Below are 21,634 nucleotides of genomic sequence, written 5' to 3'. Positions count from 1 at the left end.
TGGGTTATGTTAAGGTTCCCCAACAGGTGAAAAGACAGAAAAGTAATAATTAAGAACAACAACGCTGGCAGATGGAATAGGGCTCTTGCACTGTTGAGTACATGTGCCCTAAAAAAGAAATACACCAACAGAAGGTCTAAATATAACTGATCTAAATGTACATACAGCGGCCTGATTCTGTTCTATTTTCATTCATTTTGCTTTTCTGAAATAAATATTCTATCGCTACGATCCACATCTGGTCTCAGTATATATGTAAATTAATTTATTATTTCCCTTCAGTGTAGTTACTTGGCAGTTTATGTAGCTGACACTCACTCAGTCCAAGATTTGGTGGGTCAACTGAGGAGCCCATCCAGGGTATGGAGGGTGAAGACAGGGTGCTCTGTTCCTCTTCATTACAGTAGTCAGCCATCCAAGAGCTCTTAGTTGTCTTGTATTGTTCTGCCAGAACCAGATGATAAAGTTAATTAAACTTAACAAGGACAAGGATTGAAGAGTTAAAACCTCAAATATAGTATAAACACTGTTGACCTCTTAAGACAGACAAAACACTGTTCGATCATCTGTTTAACTCAATTTACTTCAGAGCAGAGTGCCATGTTCAAGCTTGCACTCACCCAACAGGACAGAGGTAATGTTGACATCCAATCTCTGTTTGGCTCGAATCCCCATCTTGAGCCGTGGAGGGTGGAGCCGCCCAGCGGCCTGCTGCTGCCAGGACAGAAAGCAGGGCCAAGGCTCAATGAAGGGCTCCCAGCCTGCAGACAGACAGACAGACAGACAGACAGACACACACACACACACACACACACACACACACACACAAACACAAACACAAACAAATACAGTAAGTTAAGGAAACCTTTGGGGACACTGCACTGACTTCCATTTCTAAACATATTCTAATCAGTATTGGTGAACATCGGAAGAAACCAGCTACTACTTCCCTTATGATCATTGTCAAATGGATGGATGGTTGGGCATCATCATCATTGTCGACAATGACTTTATGTAATGTCCTCTTTGTCTGAAAAGTCACTTACACACTAATTTGCACAACATAATGCTCGCACGGTCGAGACAGCTTAGACTGTGTAGTCTGTCTAACATATTTGTTGATAACACACTGATGGATTAACTGCTAGGCCCTTTCCGTGTTAATGTGGTGGGGGAGTTTGTGTGTCCCAATGACTGTGGGAACTGTGTTATGCAGGCAACAGCTGTTACAACCACAAAGCAAATTGATTCCTGGGGAAGAGCCAGACTAAGGACATTTCATAAAAACCAGAGGAATAGGCAACAGAAAAAGTGGAGCACTTCACCTGAAAAATGAAAACTGGGGCCCTCTACTGGAGCCAGAATTTAGAGGGGAGCTCAGCATTGAGCATCTGGTGCCCAGGCCTTGACCCACTGTACCTGGGTGGGTACAGCCAAATTAAAAGCTTAATGGAGTCTCCACCTCATGCACTCACCACCTGTGGTTGCAGAAGCAAATGCTTGAATGTGGGAGGTACTTCCTGAGATTATGGAGGAGGACTTCTGATAGGCCTCAAAGAAAATCTGGTACAACTTCCAATTTGTGTTGGAAGTACTGGAAATGCTCAAAAGTCCTGAACGCAAATAATAGATTGCCTATGAAAGAGACAGAGTCAGAAAACTTGGAGGAATCCTAATCCATGGTCCTGGCAGTCATTCATTTATCTTCAACTGCTTATCCTTTTCTGGGTCACAGGGGGTGCTGGAGCCAATCCCAGCTTACATTGGGTGAGGGCAGGGTGCACCCCGGACAGGTTACCAGTCCATCTCATTGCCAACGCACAGAGACAGACAGAGATCAACAACCACTCACAGTCACACTCAGAACTACGGACAATTTAGAGCCACCAGTTAACACAAACATGATGTCTTTGGACAGTGAAAGGAAACTTGAAAAACCCAGAGTACCTGGAGGAAACCCATATAGGCACAGAGAGAACATGGAAACTCTGCACAGAAAGGTCCCAGGTCAGGAACCGAACCCACAACCTTCTTATCGTGGGGCAACAGCACTAACCACTATGTCCTGGCAGTCATTACGGAGATAATCAAAGAGGTCCTCGTTGGCAGGTACACCAGCTTGGACACTGTTGGGCCATTATGGCTGACAAGCCTCTTCAATATTGTATGGAGTTTGGAGAGTGTGCCAGTGGAGTAGCAGACACTCAAATATAAAGAAATTTCATCCACCTTTTAATTTATTTTGATCTTAAAACACAATGAAAATGTTCTAAATCTTATTACCTGATAACTCTCTGTTGTAGTAGTCTCCAGACAAAGTGAAGCTGGCATTTCCTTCCTGGGTGGAACCAATGCGTTGTAGCACATAAAGCCCTGTAATAACAAAAAGTCTGCAGGTCACAAACAGGCTGAAATGTTCATTGATTCTAGACTAGAAATATTGGTTAATTTATTTATCTAGACTCCTTAATATCTTATTTTGAAGGACTTGCATAAAAAGCACTGGCATAAAACAGTGATACTGCTTGCTTGTGTTCTTGCTTCGTTTTGTTGGGTTGTTTTTTTTTTTTTTTTTCAGCAAGCAGAATACAACAGCTGTGTTGGAAAAAAAAATCAGGCTGGGACACAGGAGTTATGCTAAGCCTTCCCCAGGTTTAAATAACCAGAGGATCCCAGAATTAGCCAATTTAAAAATTGCCATTATTAAGACAATGACTTCTCATTTCATTTCAAAAGTATTAGTTGCTGAGATCATTAAATATTTGTGTCAGCTTGTGACAACTGAGCTGGCAAATGCTTGATGATGGAGTTACGCCTTAAGTAAAAGGGACTTACTAGAGAAGGTTAACTCAGCCAGTGGTATGTCACAGTCCAGGCAGTCATCGATGAAACAGATGCAAACGCTTTCAGCCCTCACCTCCACCCCAGACAAAGAAGCTGAATGACCACTAGAGCCAGAGCCAACCCTGGTTCTGGAAAGGTCTGCCATGTTCTCAGCATTCTCCAGTAGCCATGTTGCTGCCTGATCCAGGTGACCTGAAAGACATATTTAATTTTTACATAGATTAGGGGTGTTAAACTCAATGACACAAGGGGCCAAAAATAATAGCACTCATTAGGTCACGGGCCAAACAGGGGGAAAAAAAAAGCATTAAGCAGACTAAAACTAACCCTGCTTTGAATAAAAATATGAATTGAAACAGAATACTATATTTTGCCCCATAAAATAAACAGACATAAATATTTTGTTCTCCATGAAAATGTCTAGGGAAAACTTGAAAGCATAAATAAAAATGTTTTAATTCTTACATTAAAGCCACATTAGCTCCACAAACAAGACATATTTTTGGACACAACTGAAAACATCCACAGATGCCTAATCAGTGTGTCATCAGGGAAACTGTAAGGTTCTTGCAGGTAGCCTATTGCTTGGCATGGCAGCTGTTGCACTGCATTATGGGATTTGTCGTGTTTGAGTGTTACAGGTGCCTCATACAGCTGGGCCATTAAAAATTCAACAACTAAAACAATCTTGCAGGCTGGATATGGATGTGGCCCGCAGGCCTTGACATTGAGACGTGACATAGACCTTCAAGATTGAGTTGGCATTACAGCCTTTTTCAGAGGTCTGTCACAGGTCTCACTTGCCTTTGCAGTGGATCAAGGCTCTTTTGCAGTCCTCCTTCCTGAAGCCAAGGCCTTGTAAATGAGTCAACTGGCCCTCTGTGAAGAAAAGAAAAAAAAACAACAACCACATCAATAATTAATATCACAACTGTAATAAAGAAATAGCTATTGTGATTTGGATAGAGAGTCCCTCTCATGGGAAAGAGTATGCGTGATTAGATGAAATTTGAATAATTAAAAAATTAAAACATTGGAATGAATCATGTGCCAAAACAGTTACACCTACCGCTGACACCCCCTGTCTTTTGCCTGACGTAATCTTTGTGTGTAGTGGTGGGCTCAGAGTTTGGTGTAGTGGAGGTGTCAGGTGGTACTGGATCGCTGGAAGTTGGGATAGATTTTGCAATGGCCAGGAAGAGCTGAATGTCATTGTATGACAGACGGATGTCCAGAGCAGGAAATTGAACCTTCCAGAGAATCACATGGACAACAGTCAGATCATTAAAAATGGGGAGCACGTAATTCTTTCTGTAGTTTTGGTATTTTGCTAGAGAGAATCAAACTGTTGATTGAAACACCTGGATGTTAAGAAACTAAATATGGAATCTCCATGCGGGCATAATATTGTCCAGTCAAATTATGAGACATTTAAGATAAATTAAGATAAATTCATCTTCATTATCTTCACAACTTCATGCTGTGAGATGACAGTGTAAACACTGCATGAAATAAGACAGGCATATGTTGTATATCTTATTTGATTGATTGCCAACTCCCTACCTCAAGCAGAGGTGGGATGTCCTCCACATTGAAAGCATCCAGTAGACCTGAGCTACTTTGGTAAGTGGGGCTCCCACATAGCTCCACCTGGACATTCACAGGGTCAATGATGGAAAGCGCTGTCTCTTGCTCACTGCCAAGCCGACACGAGAACACCTGGAGGTGGTATGATACTTCTCACTCAAAGCTAATGAAATTATTATCGTTATTGTTAGGAGTTAGTTGGAATTGCATTTTACACAATTGTGAGCCTACAAGTTAGTGTCACTGTGCATTGAGTTTCACTGGATATTGTTTTGACCATTAAAATTGTGTGGATGGCTTGGGGGTAAAGGTGTTGCAAGTTGTAGCAACTGAGACAAAGATTAGATTGAGACGACATTAAAAAAATTCTGGTGAATGTTGGCAGTGGTACAAGTGGTGGGTTCTGTGGCAATATTTACAAACTAGTGCTAAGACAGTAGAGGAAGTCATTTCACCTCTATTCCTGAGAGGCTGCCCGAAAAGGGTCTATCTAGCAGACGGGGTTTGTAGGTGAGGACAGTGGTGCCTTTAAGAATGACAGCATTTGTATCCAGACAGGATGAGTCCTCCACAACCACAAACTCTGTGCCTGAAGAGCAGATGACAAAGGCAAAGTCAGTAAAGTACAAAGAACAGGTTATTTGAGATTCACCATTTGAGAGCTGATATAAGGCAATTATGCGATTCTGCAATTAAGTATATGTAATTAGTCTCTAATAATATAGTCTAATAGTTATATAGACACAGAAAACTCTCTCTACTTTCAAGATTAGGCTTAAAACCTTCCTCTCTGACAAAGCCGGTAGTAAAAATGACTGCTTAATTGCTGTTAAAATATGTTATGAAGCTCCCCCCAATGTATGTATTCCATATCCTTACATTTCATGACTTTGAAGTTTGTGTTTTTCCCTCTTGTCCTTTCTCTCCCTGCCTTCATCTTACAAGCACTGAATTTTCACCAGTTATTAACCCTCTGTTTTTCCTTGCATTTTTATTGTGCATGCCCCACCCCGACTGATCGAGGCAGAGGGCTGCCCTGAGTCCCTGATCCTGGTTCTACCCAAGGTTTCTGCCTGCCTCCTAAAGTGAGTTTGGTCTAGTGCCTTGACATATAATCTGGACTCATGCAAATAAATTTGATTTGAAAAAGATCCAAGCACCTGTGATATTGATCTTGATCTCCAGACAACGGTCCTGGGTGACCGGGACTGTGGATCTCTTTGTGACCACACCACTTTTAACTGTCTTTGGCATGATGGCCCCACTGGTGGTGAAGCTGATCGTGGCTGAATCAGTACTGTTATTAGTAGGCCAATCACCCTCAGCACTGCTTGTCGCCTTTTCCCCAGGTGTATGTAGGAAGTCTCTCACCAGCTGGAGCCAGTCGAAGATGAGAAAGACCCTAAGGTTGTTGAGGACCACCGTGAAGGACGAGGAATCACGTGTGGACCTGCAGGGAAGTCGACCACAGTTAATGTGCTCAAACACTGCAAGACCTATACATGTATCAACATTGGGAAAAATTCCACGGGATCGAAAATTCTCCAGTGATACCTATAATGCAGTTCCAGTTGCAGTGATGCCCGATTAGTGCCTGTTTTGGAGGGTTGAAGGATGCAGTCAAAGACATTGTGCTTTGCCCCATCAGTTCTACCAGTTTGTTTATTCCGCCCGTTGCATCGAGTGTCATATGCCAGCAGGGAGTGAGAAACCAAGTTTACAGACTTGGAGCCATTAGAAAAACTTTCAAAGAGAAGCTTGGACTTCATAAAGTCAAACCTTTGCAAGAGAAACAAAAACATTATATTAACTTGCCATCTTTTTTAACATCACTGCAGAGACGGTAGAAAAAATGCAACAAGACACATGCGGATTAAACAGCACAGAAAAGTTATTTAATCAACTTGGTCAGAGTTGATGTATGTTAATCTAACCAAATCAGCTGGGCACTTTGAAACTGCAAATAGTTTTAATTTATTTGTTAGTGTAACTGTAAGAAATGCACAGAATGCACTGTCCAGTGACTGATTTTGTTCTTTACAAAAATACAAGAATTACCAGCTCATGCTAGTATGCTTTCACCAACAGATATGTGCATATACTAGAGGCTCACCTTGCTAATGAGTATTTGTCTTCATTTGGTTTTGGGCTGTCCAGGAGCTCCAGGCTGACATTCATCATGTCCACCAGGAATGACAAGTTAGAGTAGACGTCTCCACTTAGAACCGTCTGAAGAGAAATGCAACATCAGTATCAAAAACTAAAACTAGTATTAGTACTATTTCGTTCTTTCTGAATGTGAGAGAAAGGATGGAATGCATAACAGTTATATATACATTCAAGGCATGCATGAACGGTTGAGATTAATACCAACAAAGTCAAGTGTGATATGGGTGACACCATAGGGTTTCGTCACCAAGTAGTCATTTTCTTGCTGAAATCCACAGGTTGAATAAACTGTTGGGGTCAGCTTAGGTCAGTGCTTTTCACCTATACCAGTAGCCTCATGGTGTTCTCCAGAGACTGCAACTAAGACCACATGATATTACCTTTTCAGAGAAGTAGCTATCTCTAAGTTCCCAGCAGAACTACTGTGCTACGGCCAAACATCTTCAAACACTGATGTGTGCTGTATTGTGACCTTCTATCTCTAATCGTATCTCCAGATGAGGCCCTTGAGCAGATGACCATTGCTCATGCATGAAGTCCCCATCAAGCTTTGGGAGTAGTGAATGAGAAAAAAAAGTAATTTGACAGTTTGATGGCCTTAGCCAGGTTTAGATCTCTTTGTTTAATCCTGGGGACACCACCGTTCCGCATCCTACAGCTGGTAGTCATAGTCCCTTGAGAGGAGGACAGTCTTTTCAGAAGTGGTATTCTGACCACAAGTTTCAAATCTAAACTTGTCACAAGCTAACCAATAAGCAATTTAAGTTTAAGTCATATTCATAGGACATTATAAGGTGGGGAAGTCAAGTTGATTTTATGACAGAAATAGCATTTATTACAAATATGTCGACTGACATAGGGTGTTCGGTGTATGTGTGGTTGCATGCGTTCTTACATAGGAGCTGGGGTCCTGCAGGTTGTATGGCCGCAAGAATTCTTCAACAGGCTCTCCCAGGTTGTTCTCCAGCAGTGCTCTGATCAAATGGTAGTGCTCCAGATTCAGACAGCAGTGTACTGATGACAGGGTGCCATGAATGGACATGTCAGGTACTGCATGGCTTAGCTCCCTAATAAGACAGTGAAACAAAACACGAGTTGTTACTGTGAGAATGAGAACATAATCAATGGCTGAGTGAAGTAAATTGTGCCAAAAACAAGAAACATGCCAAAGAGCAATATAATGGATCCCATTTGCCACTCTGTGTTATTGTAACAGATAGGTAGCGAATTAAAGGGAAAACAAGCACATAGAGCCCTAGCTTACACCCAGCACAAACTGTAAGAAAATGATTTTGCCATTTTCATGTTTGATCAAACCTTTCAGTAACTCATCAAGTCTTTCATACTTAATCCACATATAACAAAATGTGACTGGACTGTTTTATGCTTGGGTAAAAGTATTATTGCCATCTGAGAACTAGGTATGACCCATAACTAACTTACATAACCTTACTGAAAACTGATATAGGATGTAAACAGAACTTAAAATATTTCTGTGTAATAAAATGTGTCCAAAAAGGAAAGCCTAAACCGGCTGTATTAGTGTACGATGATCATAACTTTTAATTATTTTAAAAGCAGGACATACTTATCCAGGTTGCGCTCCACTTTAAGCTTCAGGCGGCAGCATTCTTTCAAAAGGTTGTTTCCAGTACGACGCAAAGAAAAGGAAGGAAAGATGAGGTCTGACTCAGGAGGTTTACCACTACTTTCCCAGGGCTGAAAGGGCAGACGCTCAGCAGCGAATATATCCATCTCTTGTAGGTCCAATTCAATGCAGTCCAACAGGCAAATATGGTCCTCTGATGGGGAAACACAACAGTTTGCAGCTACATTTAAGATGACTTTTTCCATGAAGTGTCCAAGTGATAGGTGGACAATAATCAACAGAAATTGGGCTTTTTATGGAGCTTATCAGCTGAAACCACATTTGGTCTTGGGTTTATTTTGTTTAGTGCATTTCTCATGGGGATAGTCAAAATGAAAACCATTTAACAAAGTAATTTCAAAAGAAACTTCAAAGCTTGTTATAATTACTCATTATCATTATCTTGGCTCTACCTCCAAGATACAGTATTGGAAGATACTCTCTCTTTCTTTCTTTCAAACTTTGCATCAATACTAACCTATGCTGTGAAATTCATCTTCCTCAGTGTCTTGGGCCTGGGGTCCAACAAAGGTCAAACCCGTGGAAGAGCCGAAGCTGGATGGGGGAGTTCTTGGCTTCTCCTGCTCACTATGGCTTCTTGCTGCACTTTGAACTTGTTCCTTTAAAATAAAAAAAGAAGAAGAGGAAAAAAAAAAAGGAACTGAAAAAGAATTCAGTTAACTATCAATTCTAATGTGGCCAATACATTTACACAATAGCAAACATTTTCTTTTTAAAGAGGCCAAAGCACAAAATAATCTGTGAGATTTTGATAAATATTAATGATGAGTTTCAATGATTTAATTTTCTGTCTGTTGTGTACAATAATGCACATTTATGTTCCCACTGTTTTACAAAGAGTGATAAAGGCTCCCTTATATTCCCATAAAAACTCAGTAATCCTGTGCCATCATCTCCTTAGCACGCCAAAAAAAAAAAAAAAAAAAAAAAAAACCCACACAGTGACTTTTTAAAAATAATTATATTCTGCCATTGTATCACACTTCTGAAGACTTTGATCCCACTAGATCAATCAGAGTAAAACACAGACTCTCTCAATGACAGCAAAGTAAATTTAGCAAACATTAGTGTGTATTAACACAGTAAACCAACATTTGCCTATAAATGCTCTGATCAGTGTAAAGACAAAATGACCAAAGTCAGGAAAACTTGCTGAGATTCTTAAGCCAATAATAATTCCAGTTTGGTGTGTCATGACTGAGTCATCCAAGATGAAGTGCAGGTCAGTACTGATCCAATTGGTACTATTTGTTTCATTAAGAATGTTTAAAACACGATCGACTTGAAATGGAATCAACATGCATCAGCAGTATTGTGGGAATAAAATAACTTGTGGACCTGTATTTAAAAAAAAAAAAAATAAAAATAAAATAAACTTATCAAATGCATGGAAATACAAAGAAAGAAGAAATATTAAGCAAATATACTAAAGTCAAATAAATGATTAAATATCAAAAAGAAGATATTTTATTTGTAGTTTTTTGGACAGCCGCTGAAAATAGGGATGGTTTTATCCCTGATTTAATAAACAATGTGAATGCTTATACTTGATTGGTTCTGACTCAGAGCCGAGTAAACCTGTCCAAAAAGACCTGAGACATAGATGCTTCCCGTCATACCAATGAATCTGAGATACAGTTAGGCTCTATACTTATAAGGTGTAACGTATTAAAATCCAGTCCAATGATTAAATGACTAATGAGATGACTCTGTAGTGGTTGGATGTATCCGCGGGGGTGATTAGGCTGAGTACAGGGCTGCTGTGGCCAACTTTGTCACATGGTGTGAGCTGAAGCACCTGCAGCTCAATGTGACAAAGACCAAGGAACTGGTTGTGGACCTCAGAAGGACTAAGGTGCCGGTGACCTCTGTTTCCATCCAGGGGGTCAGTGCGGACATTGTTGAGGAGTACAAATATCTTGGAGTACATTTTGACAATAAACTGGACTGTGTTAAAAACACTGATGCCCTCAACAGGAAGGGCCAGAGTCGCCTCTATTTTCTGAGGCGGCTGAGGTCCTTCAACATCTGCAGGACTATGCTCAAGGTAATCTACAAGTCTGTGGTAGTCAGTGCTATCCTGTATGCTGCGGTATGCTGGAGCAGCAGGCTGAGGGCAGCTGACACCAACAGACTGATCCGTAGATCCAGTGACGCTGTGGGAGTGAAGTTGGACCATCTGACGGAGGTGTCCAAGAGGAAGATGCTGTCCAAGCTGCGAGCCATCTTGGACAATGCGTCCCACCCACTGCACGACATGCTGGTCAGTTACAGGAGTACATTCAGTACTAGGCTGATTACACCTTAATGCACCACGGAGCATCACAGGAAATAATTTTTGCCTGTGGCCATCAGACTGCACAACTCCTCACTCTGACTGTCAGACACTGAGTCAGAGTCGGTTAGTTTACTCTGGACTATTAATAATGTGCAGTAACTACTTAATGTGCAATAATCCATCACAATGATCAGCGTACAATAAAGACAGCCAACAATTCCCAATAGCATGCAAACAATACAAACAAACAAAAGAATAATACAATTCTTGGTGTTAGTGAAGACCTAGCGAGGGAATTTCTGGATGTCTGGCTGAAGACTTGTAAGAGACAAGTCCAGCATGTCAAAATAAGTACATGAACAAGTCTTTTCTGCATCCTGTTTAGACTGAAGTCTTTCCTGGGGAATTTTAAGGTTGAACTCCATAACTACAGGAGGGAAGGGCTGTAAATTTTGTAATGAGCCCTCTGTGTTCTGGGTTTTCACTGTCTTTCTGTTTCTCCTTTGTAATCCCTTCCTGCATGTGAGTTGGGGTGCAGCAATTCAACTCACCTGGTTTCTTAGCACACCTGCATCTAACAGCTCACCTTCCTCTTGTCGCCCAGATAGTTCCACCTGTTTTGTGGAATTTAGTCTTGGCTGCTAGGTAGCTTCCTGAATTCTAAGGAAATTCCTAGTAATTTAGACTTCCACTCACCTGCCTGTCAATGTCTCTTTACATCCCCCTCCTTTCTTTACCTAAAATTAACCTTTGAACCTCTTCCCCTGAGTTTGTGTCTGCATTTGGGTCGAGTAAAAACACTGCTGTCACAGATTTGAATGTCATGTATTCAAAGTGAGTACCCTGTTTTTTGTCTTTTCTCTTTCGGGACAACAACTGATACTAGACTTTCTTATATGTTGTAAATATATGTTAAAATGTGGCCAGGTTTTACATAGTTTTGCAATCTCCAGTAAATAATCGGACAATGCTTTATTTCATATTAGATTTGGATAGAAAGAATAATAATAGTAAACGAAACTAGTGTATTAGTAGTAAAAACCAAGCAATGCAAGATTATTCAGAATTTTTTAAATGTTGGTATTTAACTGAATAGTTTCATAAGAGAAGAGTAAAAGAAAGGATGGCAGGTGGATGAATGAGCAACATGACTCACCAGAGAAGGAAAAAAGGCATGTGCCATGGTGAGTTTCTCTACCTTGTCTCTGAGGGAAATGGTTCCATGTGTCCCAACGGGACAAAAGCGATTCTGCACCCTCAGCTGACCAAGGTTAGCGACAATGACCTTTGGTGACCGCGAACTTTCTGGGATGAGAATAACCGGAGCCCCGGCCTCAATATCCAGCAACACCCTGGATGCTCGCTGAGGACGATACCGCACCTGCAGAGAGACAGAAGTCAAAAGAATATACATCAAACATTTTCTACATTTTATTTTAAGTTAGATTGCTTATATGATTACCACGTTAAGAATCTTTGGAGCCAATACTCACAGTCTGGCCCTCCATTGCAGCTCTCTGCCTACCCAGGACATCCTGTAGCTGTGTGAAATGTTGGACAAAAGCCACCACCTCAGCCTGGAAGCGCTGTGTGTGGACATATTGGACTGAGGCCATCTGCAGAAAAACCTTGATGTCACATTCCCGCTCCAGGTTGGGATCAGGCTGGCCAAACCTGAACAGATTCAAAGGTATTGTAAAAGACCAATTCTTCAGTGTTGTTTAGTATTGTGAACAGTAATTGACTATCAAGTGTATATACTTATGTATGTTGAAATTCAAGGCCTCTCCTCCTCGTGTGGTGAAACGCTCTCGATAGAGATCACCATGGGGTGTTAGGTCACTCAGTGACAAACTTCCTAAAGTGCCTTGTAATTCCAGGTTGCCATCTGAAATTTTAGGAATAATGTGAAAGTGATCAAATTGTGCATAAAAAAGAAGCTTAATAAAAACGATTTGTTTTTTCGTAAGGTGAATTTATGCAGTTTTTCATACACACCTAACATTTTGAGATGAGCAGATAATTTGGACACATTAGCCCTAGCAAGCTCATTGAGTTTCTTGTTAAGTACAAGAGACAAAGAATGAACCTATAAATGAAAACAAACAAGTTTAGACAAGGATTCACTTAAAAACAGATTCTTACAGCTACAACTAGACTAACAGTAAAGATTAAAATTTAGAACAATATACTTTGACAGCACTGTTTAGTATTACACCTTAGATTGGACCAAAGTACAAGTCCAAGCTACCTTTTAAATATTGCTCTTAGTTGTGCTATTTTAAGTTTTAAAATAATTGTATGGTTTGAGTATACTGTATATATACACATGTATATATACACACTACAACAATGGTTCACAGATGTGTTGTTGAACAATATGTTTAAGGTGTTGCAAGGCCTCAAGATTCCCCAGCAATTCCTCAGAATTTAAGGATTTAAGGAGAATTTAATGACAGCGCACCTACAGAGTACTGAAGTCCATGCCGTGATAGTCAGGGCTATTTTGCTGCCAAAAGGGGACCTACACAATATTTGGCAAGTAGCCATAATGTCCTGACTAATATAATGTGCAAGAAAATTTAACTATAGCCAGCACCTGTATAATTTAGATAGCCAAGCCTAACTACATGCGGGTCCATTGACCTACCTTTAGGTCCATTTTAGTGTTAACAGAATCTTTTACATCTTCCTCATTAATGTCTCGCTCATACAGTGGCTGTCCTGGCACGGACTGATGTGTGGGGGCCTTCACAGCATGATTATTGGCCGTGGAGCCAATACCAAAGAAGTCCAGAATAACCACCCATGTCTGCAGTGTAATCAAAACATCCAGGCAGTTGAAATCAATATCCACACTTCGCCCCACACTGCCATAGCGCGTTTTGAACTCTGGGTGGTTCTGGTCCACCAGCAGCACATTGACATGAACTAATGAGTCGTCAAAGTTTGGGGGCGGCTGAGATGTAGGTGTGTGATAAGTAGGAGATGGAGGTGGAGTGCTGGGACAGTCCGGATCCCTCTTGGATTTGCGACTGCTAGCCGAAGGGGTGCCGGGATGTCTCTGGTAGAATTGAAAGACGTTCTGGGCCTCTTCCATGTGAGCAGGCAGTGAACGAGGCATTTCTGGGTACAGAACATTAGATGCTGATGGACAGCTCTGAGAAAGGTATTCCTTTGGACTACAGGGCTTGGGAGCTCCATGAGAAACCATTAAATGTTTGTATTTAGACTCGGGGTTCTGCTCCAGGAGGTCTTCCATTAGAAGTGAGCGCAGTACCAGTTGGACTGCCAATAAGTAAGGGTGGTCTCTGGTAAACTCTCCCTCCAGATCTTGGAAGCGCAGACTCACTAAGCCCTGGGAGCCCTGGGTCAGATCAGCACTGAGCTGGACTTGCAATTCTTCCACAAGTAATGTCATCTTTAGCTGAGTGAATGTGGGACTGTGAAGAGCAGGTTTGTGGGACTGTAGAGGCAAAGGAGAGGAAAATGTAGAGTGGGAGAAGCTGATATGGGGTGGGTCCCTTGCAAATAACCCTCCCTGGGGATCTGGAAAACGGTGAGTTCTGGTAGAGGAAGGTGTTGGTGGTGGGGGTGTAGGTGGTCTGCTAGGTGTGATGCGTTGCTCCTCAATGAAGGACAGATTGTCCAGTGTCTGAAGAACTTGCTCATACACAGACTTGCACAGGAACACCTACCACCAGGTTCAAAAATTAGTGAAATTAACAAACACTTTCACTTGCATTTTGATCAACAGTACAGACTGCTTATTTTCAGTCTCTTGGGTCTTTATTTCTACCACACTGAGAACCCAAGTTTGAATGACAGATAAAGCATACTCAACATTTGTGTCATGTGTAGCTCTGAAATATTATTATTATTATAATTTTTTTTTTTATGTATTTATTTTTTACAGAAATCGTGTTCTCACTCACTCAGTTTTATTTTTCCAATTTACGTTCACGTAAATTAATTTCATCACTTCACCATAGGTTAACTGTGATGGAGTTAACAGCAACATGGGAGGTTGGAATGAATGAGGACAGTATTTCTGAAAAAGTGCCTATTGTGATGACACAAACAATAGGTCCATATTTATCACAAAATGTTTATTTGGGACTGAGCTGTCTCTTGGCTTGGTCACAATATTACTGCTAGAGATGCCATTTGGACTGCCAGTTCAGGTGATTTATATTGAAGAATTTTCAGTAATGATATAGTCTCTACCTGTACAGGATTGACGAATTTGCCCTCTATTCTTAGTAACCCTGTGCTCCTGCAAGGCTCATCTGTTGTGAGGAAGGTAAACCGAGTGGTGTCTGCATCGACAGGAACTTTCTCCAAGGTGAACTTCATGGTGGTGTCTTTCAATATGTGGAAAGCTGATAGACAAATTATATGAACTTTTGTTACAATCGGCACAAGTTGTATTTTCATACCCAAATATAACGTACCATTCAGAATACAATTAACCTTAACATTACCAACTTAATTCGTACCTTTTCCCTGGCTGAGGGATTCAAAAAAGTCGTGACGTGTGAACTGTGGTTCATCCCAAATGATACTCCAATTGTGTGACGGTGTCAAAGGAACAGCGGTATCTTCTTTAGCTTGTCTCTTCAAAAGTAGATGACTCATGTTGAGTGAATACAGACGAATATCCTTGACAGATACTTGCAGTCTCTCTCTATCAGAGTCTTGTCCAGCCACAAAATTCTGAATAGTTATGCTTCCCAAATGGCCAACCAATAACTCAGGATGTCCAGGCTTGCGGGGAATGGACACAACTGGCGAATCTATGCTGATATTAAGGGTGAGCTTCACCAAGAATGTGTCTAAGGTAGATTCAGGTTCCTCCATGAGAACATCCTCCTCATCTTCAAATGGGTAAGCCCAGCTATGGCTCTGAGTTCGAGTTCTCCGTGAGGGAGTCTCAAAGAGCGACACCATACCGCTGTACTCTGCTGTCTTCGTGGCCAGAACTGTTGACACTTTGGTAGCAGCACTTTTCAGCATGGAGCGGAAGTTGTCTTCTACTTCATTTGCAGACAGACTCAGCTCCTTCAAGAATTTAGCTGAGTGATTATAGTGCAGGGATGCCATCTGAAGCTGCAAAGAACAGTCTCCTTCGGTTTTCTCCAAAAGACGAAAATTTAAAGCTTCTAAGGGAGAACCCTCTGTGTCAGGATTGAATGTTAGTACACCAAGGGACTTGTCCTCAACACTACCAATACTGACCACAAACTGACTTCGTCCTCCTTCCTGGGTCAGATCCACCAACTGCATGGACCCAAGTGAGCCAGTGATATCCAACCGGCTGCCCATTGACACATTGACCTTAGTGCCAGTGATGCTGGCAGTGGCAATCTTCAGTCCTTTCTTCTCAGCAACAAGGACAGAGCCAACAGACACAGTCCGAAGGAGAAGCAGGTTAAGGCGGTGGATCTCTACAGTCAACTCTTTGTTCTGATCATAAGTGGCTTGATATGTCCCCCCTTCTGGCTCAGGGTGAGGCTGTGCAGTATATTGTGCTGATGATGTCAAAGTGGTATCCTCTTTGGGGAAAGACTTCTGGAGGAACTTGAGTAACTCCACCATGGTCTCAGGGTTGAGAATGATGTCCAGATTGTTGACTTGCATGCTTGTGACCTGAAGGGAACTATCAAGGTTCATGGAAGGGCAGTCTGAGCTCACAAACTGGTACTCTAGCTTAATGAGAGCCTCTTGGTCCTTGAAAAGGTGGGTCAAGGGGGAGATTCGATCCACAGGCATACAAGAGGCTGACTCGCTATGGTGGTCCTGATGTTTAGGAGACCTGCCATCGGGGGACGATACAGGGGATGAAGGTTGGCTCTCTCGGAGGCTGCCCGTGGGTATGTCAAAACTGAGATGCTTATGAGAAGCCAATAGGAGGTCAAAATCTGAACCATAGGTCTGTAAGGTGTCCACTAGCAAAAGTCCATGAACAGTCAGGGAGACTTCAGCATCATAAGGCCGCTTCACAAAATGAGCATTTGTGCCAAATACCTTGAGAACAGATATGTAGCGGCCATCACTCTCTACGCCAAGCTGCATGTAGTTAATGTTGAACTCAGCTAACAGTAGTCTAGATTCCACCAGGACTTCCCGCGTGTGCTGTTCTAAGGTCATCACACTCTGTGTGAGGTTCTTGGCTGAACCCTGCAGTTTCCAGGAGCTGTCTTCCCTCCGAAATATCTTGTCATGGCGAAGGGTAAGAGGGTCAGGAGATCTTATATTGGGGCCTCTTTCTTGACTTTGGTCCCCTTTACTAACAGCTGGACTAGTTAACCTAGCCAAGCAACTCCTAAGGGCAGTCATCTTTTCAAGGTTGATATGGACTTTGAGGTCTGGTAGAGCTCCTGACAGCACTGCCCCAGGGAGCTGGGGGTCTGATGTATAGCGCAGTCTCTGCTCAAGCTGCAGCAGTACATTAAATTTCTCCACTACATGGGTGGGTCCTACCTCACTCTCTTGAAGGTGTTTCCAGCTGTCCTTATAGTGACCAACCATTATCTGCAGGTCCTTGAAGGACAACGAGTATTTTTCGTAAAGCTTTCTACTGTAGGTGTGTGTGATTTCATGAGATATGAGGTTGGGAAGTTCAGGGCTTTTCAGTTGTTCTTTCACAGGGAAGTCATTTAATTCAGGTGGTGGAGACTCTGGCGGAGTGGCAAGAGGTGTTTGATACTCCTCATCACTCATGTCTTCCTTGTTAAGCTGTGTAGTTTTCAAGCTGGCCTTGTTGTCATCTTTTGAGAAAATAAACAGCAATGTTAGAAACATGATTTGCTTAAGGAATGATGATAATTGATGATATCTTTTATTTTATAAATGGTTGATTGTTTTACCTTGAGAGTTTGTTAAGAGAATCCTGCCTAGATCAACAACAACTAGCATTGGATCCCCTGACTGGAAATCATCAGGAAAGATCACCTGAGGTGCACAGATGTCCAGCTTCATGGTCCAACGTTTACTGTTCTCCTACGTAGTAAAAGCATGTAATTCTGCATTAAGAAATTATTTTGCTGGATATTATTACATGTCACAATCCAGTGAATCTGTCTTACAATAAACTCTCCCACGAGTAGCTGATCAATTGTTTGTCGAATCTCAGCCTTGGTCTGAATTTTCAGTTTATTGTACTGCCTTCTGGCAGCCTCTGCAACTCTCAGCTCCAACTCTGACTGATAGCCAAAACCTGTGCTCAAAGGGAGAGGGATTTAAAATACAACTAATTGCACACCCAGAACACTCTTTTTTTATTGATATATATCAGCACTCACCTGAGGTGTGAACTCTGCCTTTATAGAAGAATTCTGCAACTTTTTTAATTGCTTCTGGGTTGTAGATGATGTTTAATGGACTAGTGCTCACTTCCAGTCGTCTCTCAAACTTGCACCTTGGGGGGTTACGCTCATAAATCATCTCAAACACTGGTGAGGATAAGCATTCTGCACTACTTCCTGAGAAGAGAAAAACAAATCACGAGTGGTATTTATTGAAACAAACCTTTTCATCAATGGTGGTGAGAATTTTGCTTCTCTTCTACAAGTGCAGAAAAGAGGCAGGAATTGTTTTTGCACCATAACATATTAAAATGTTAATGATTAGGATTGTCTCCATCCATCCTGAGTTCAGTCAAATCATGAGCCTTTTTTACTTTGTTATTCGCGTTATTATACACAAAGCTACACAGGACAACAGCAAGGAGAGCTCAAAACCATTCCTTAATGGAGTATTTAATCAGTATTTAATTTGTAAAAGTGATGAGATATGAAATCAATTCTTAAAAACAAAAACAGTTGTCTTACCAGTCTTACCAAAAGTAGAACTGCTGGACTGGCCGGGTGGCTGATTAGTATTAACAACATTGTCCTAGAAGTGACAATCAATATATTAGGGGACAAAGCAAAATGAGGTGCTTCAATTTCCTTCCCTAAACCCTTTGTCACCGATTGAAATTTCTGCACATCTATCCATCACTGCTTACCGTTTTGGGAGATACCAAAACAGGGAAGATTGTGTCCTGAGTGGTTAAGTCTCTCAGGAACAAACGACCCAATTTAACGGACAGCAGGGAGGACTCTGAGCGAGGGAGAGAATCCACCATCACTTTCACACCTGTGGACACATGGTCACAGTATATTGAGTCACAAAACGGTGGGGCATGGAAATGAAACTGTAAGGAAAGATGTGGAGTTTACGTGTACACTTAGAAGAGACTACATATATGGACATACATGGAGATACTTATACTATACATGTAAACCTTTGACAACTTTAACTTTAGCTCAAAGAACCAACCCTGATTCTCTGGAACATGAGTGAGGTATTGTATTGTGAGATCACTTTCTTTGCAAATCTGCCTGGAAGCTCTATTACACAATGCCAGTCTCAACTGGCACACAGATATCACTTTGCTGGGGCTTCCCCAGTTTTAGTGTAACCTATGGAACAAACAGCTCCTCTGGATTTTATAATGCTGCGACAGTAAGTGCATTGTGCAAGTGCAACTGTAACTTTAAATCAAAATGGCTGATTTCCTGTTGGACTTGGGTTATAGGTCCAGGAGAGCTTGTGTGTCGATGGGCAAGGGCGGACACTGGACAGGTCGCCAGTCCAGCACAGGGCCAACATACATAGACACAGATAAACAACCAGTCACATTCAGACCTACGGACAATTTAGAGTCACCAATTAACCCAAACATGATGTTTTTGGATCGTGGGAGGAAACCTGAGCACCCAGAAGAGACCAGCACAAGCATGATGAGAACATTCAAACTCAGCACAGAAAGGCCCCAGTCCTGGGAACCAAACCCACAACTTTCTTGTGGCAGCAGTGCTGACCACTATGCAGCTGTGCTGTCGAAATGAAGGGCTTGATATTCTTAATTTTCAATATGGCACTTTTGAGCCACTTTGCATTGTGCATTTACACCAATCTGGCATAATGTTATGGGAAAAATGGTGGCATGGTGGTTAGCGATGTTGCCTAACAGCAAAAAGGTTGTGGTTTTGGTTCCCGGGCCACCTTTCTGTGGGGAGTTCTCCTTGTACCCACATGGATTTTCTCTGGTACTCTGGTTTCTTCCCACCATCCAAAGGCATGCATGAGCAGGTTAATTGGTGACTTTAAATTGCCTGAGTGGGTAGTAGGTCTGGGCGTGAGTTTGAGTGGCTGTTCATCCCTGTCTCTGTGTATTGGCCCTGCGATGGACTGGTGACCTGTTCCAGGGTGTACCCCCACTCTTACACAGAGTGTTGGGTGGGATTGGCTCCAGAACCCTTGTGACCCAGAAATGGATACATGGTAGAAACGAGTGAGTGAGAGGTGTGACATTGTGACCACTTACAGGTGAAGTGAATAACACTGTTATCTCTTCATAATAGCACCTGTTAATGGGTGTGATATACTCACCAGCAAGTGAACATTTTGTGTTAACCACATAAATGTGTTCAGGGTTGGTGTGCCATCATGCATGGTGAATTTGGGCCAGCTTGGACAATGTATATCGAAGTTGGCCACAGCCAACAGGTGTACAAGGACGAAAAATCTATTGATAACTTTTTATCTTCCAGGTCTTGAAATGATCCTCATGTGTTCAGGTGGATTAAAACTTTCAAAAGAGTTTATTTAACTGACATCAGGAAATTAAACCATATACATTGATAGTGTATGCTGGAGTCTTAAGGCGACATATTTTGAGTGCTCGAGCCCTTAGAGTAACGCCAGTAAATGCAACAGGGCTCTGTATCACACCTTCTTTGTACCTGAGAATTCTAACTGGATGACTCCACTCTCATGTAGCACGTCCCCCCTCTTGTCTTGATGATAGAGTGTGACTCCACCCTTCTCTAATAAGAACTCTAGCCGGGCAAACAGGTGATCTCGTCTGGTGAAGGTGTTCAATGTGTGGGAGTCCTCCAATGGGTCAAATAAGTCTTCTGTCTCTGCTGGAAAAGGAAATAATCTTGGTCAGCATTATAGTCATTTCACAAAACTTAATTGGGAATTTAGCTTTTCTTCTTTAGGGTGTTGCCCCGAGGTCAACTTTGACATCAATTAAAGTTATGATTGAAGACAAATCATTGGTTGATTTCTGATTCCCAATCACTAATGAACTAACTATGCCCAAAATCGTGAGGTTGTGATGTCAACTCTCAGTTATAAAGGCACTAAAGATGCATGCCTAGATCCAGACAGTTTCTCACCAAGAATATCCCAGGAAGATGGACTTGGCAGGAGCTCTTCAGGCCTGCTAGGATCTTCGGAATCGCCATACCAGCCTCCCCAGCCTGGGAACCAAGACTGCAGGTACTGTATCATCCCTGAGCTCCGACTCTTAGGGATGGATGTAGTGGGTGATAAGGGCTGCAGACCACTGCTAGGCTCTCTCACAATCTACAATAGAAGGCAACAAAAAGCGCATGCTGATACTACAACAACACTGCATCAGTGTAATGACTTAAGAGAAAGCATTTTTGTGCCATTTGTGAGCATCCAAACAGTTTAAAAATAAGTTGACAGGACTTTAATCTTATCTAGACAGGCATTCTTCTTTCCACTAGGTTCAAACAAACAATTGATACATTGAAATTAAAATTTCCTACATTTATGTACACCTGAATAAGGTGTTGAATCAGGTTACCTCTGCAATCTCTTCCTGTTTTTGAACCCAGTCGAACACAATTTCTCTGAGACTCTGCAGCTCTTCTAATGTCTGCTCCTCCTCCACTCGCTCAAGTTCACTCTAGTTGGCAAAAAAAAGACAAGACAAGTATCAGTTCCCAGGTGATGATGGCAGCGGAAGAAACCAGTCAATTTCAGTTAAGCCTTTCACAGCCAATACCCGTATTGATAATTACTAATATACACCAGGTGTGCAGATTTTAGGAACATCTGTTTAAAAATTGTTGCCTGACTCCAAATTTCTCCAGTAAATCATCCTGCATGAGGATATACTATAATATTTGGTCATGCTATTCAACTGGCACACCACAAGCAACAGCTATGCACTGTACATGGGCATAAAAAAATTCAAACACAACAGGTACTCGTTCATC

The 21,634-nt window shown here is 41.8% G+C and overlaps 1 protein-coding gene across 4 annotated transcripts in view; it reads right to left on the bottom strand.

Annotated features, from left to right (window-relative positions):
* vps13d (vacuolar protein sorting 13 homolog D) overlaps positions 1 to 21,634 on the bottom strand; it is a 56,961-nt gene that overhangs the window by 25,489 nt on the left and 9,838 nt on the right. For 3 of the 4 annotated variants that reach the window (XM_029505520.1, XM_029505522.1, XM_029505523.1), the window contains exons 11-39: positions 21,220 to 21,321; positions 20,783 to 20,972; positions 20,342 to 20,524; positions 18,559 to 18,689; positions 18,380 to 18,443; positions 17,852 to 18,031; positions 17,636 to 17,766; positions 17,417 to 17,549; positions 15,047 to 17,317; positions 14,775 to 14,929; positions 13,198 to 14,241; positions 12,546 to 12,636; positions 12,309 to 12,435; positions 12,041 to 12,221; positions 11,704 to 11,928; positions 8,727 to 8,868; positions 8,189 to 8,402; positions 7,496 to 7,667; positions 6,545 to 6,660; positions 5,986 to 6,210; positions 5,592 to 5,881; positions 4,887 to 5,020; positions 4,408 to 4,563; positions 3,914 to 4,094; positions 3,649 to 3,723; positions 2,836 to 3,036; positions 2,284 to 2,373; positions 621 to 761; positions 319 to 444 (exon numbers count right to left, since the gene is read on the bottom strand). In XM_029505520.1, coding sequence (XP_029361380.1) covers positions 319 to 444; positions 621 to 761; positions 2,284 to 2,373; positions 2,836 to 3,036; positions 3,649 to 3,723; positions 3,914 to 4,094; positions 4,408 to 4,563; positions 4,887 to 5,020; positions 5,592 to 5,881; positions 5,986 to 6,210; positions 6,545 to 6,660; positions 7,496 to 7,667; positions 8,189 to 8,402; positions 8,727 to 8,868; positions 11,704 to 11,928; positions 12,041 to 12,221; positions 12,309 to 12,435; positions 12,546 to 12,636; positions 13,198 to 14,241; positions 14,775 to 14,929; positions 15,047 to 17,317; positions 17,417 to 17,549; positions 17,636 to 17,766; positions 17,852 to 18,031; positions 18,380 to 18,443; positions 18,559 to 18,689; positions 20,342 to 20,524; positions 20,783 to 20,972; positions 21,220 to 21,321 — 7,471 coding nt within the window. The remainder of the gene's footprint in view (positions 1 to 318; positions 445 to 620; positions 762 to 2,283; positions 2,374 to 2,835; positions 3,037 to 3,648; positions 3,724 to 3,913; positions 4,095 to 4,407; positions 4,564 to 4,886; positions 5,021 to 5,591; positions 5,882 to 5,985; positions 6,211 to 6,544; positions 6,661 to 7,495; positions 7,668 to 8,188; positions 8,403 to 8,726; positions 8,869 to 11,703; positions 11,929 to 12,040; positions 12,222 to 12,308; positions 12,436 to 12,545; positions 12,637 to 13,197; positions 14,242 to 14,774; positions 14,930 to 15,046; positions 17,318 to 17,416; positions 17,550 to 17,635; positions 17,767 to 17,851; positions 18,032 to 18,379; positions 18,444 to 18,558; positions 18,690 to 20,341; positions 20,525 to 20,782; positions 20,973 to 21,219; positions 21,322 to 21,634) is intronic. The other variant, XM_029505521.1, reaches the window with a different exon arrangement.

Source organism: Echeneis naucrates, chromosome 7 (genome assembly GCF_900963305.1).
Source record: "Echeneis naucrates chromosome 7, fEcheNa1.1, whole genome shotgun sequence".
Taxonomy (NCBI): Eukaryota; Metazoa; Chordata; class Actinopteri; order Carangiformes; family Echeneidae; genus Echeneis; species Echeneis naucrates.
This window is presented reverse-complemented; position numbering and strand designations above follow the sequence as displayed.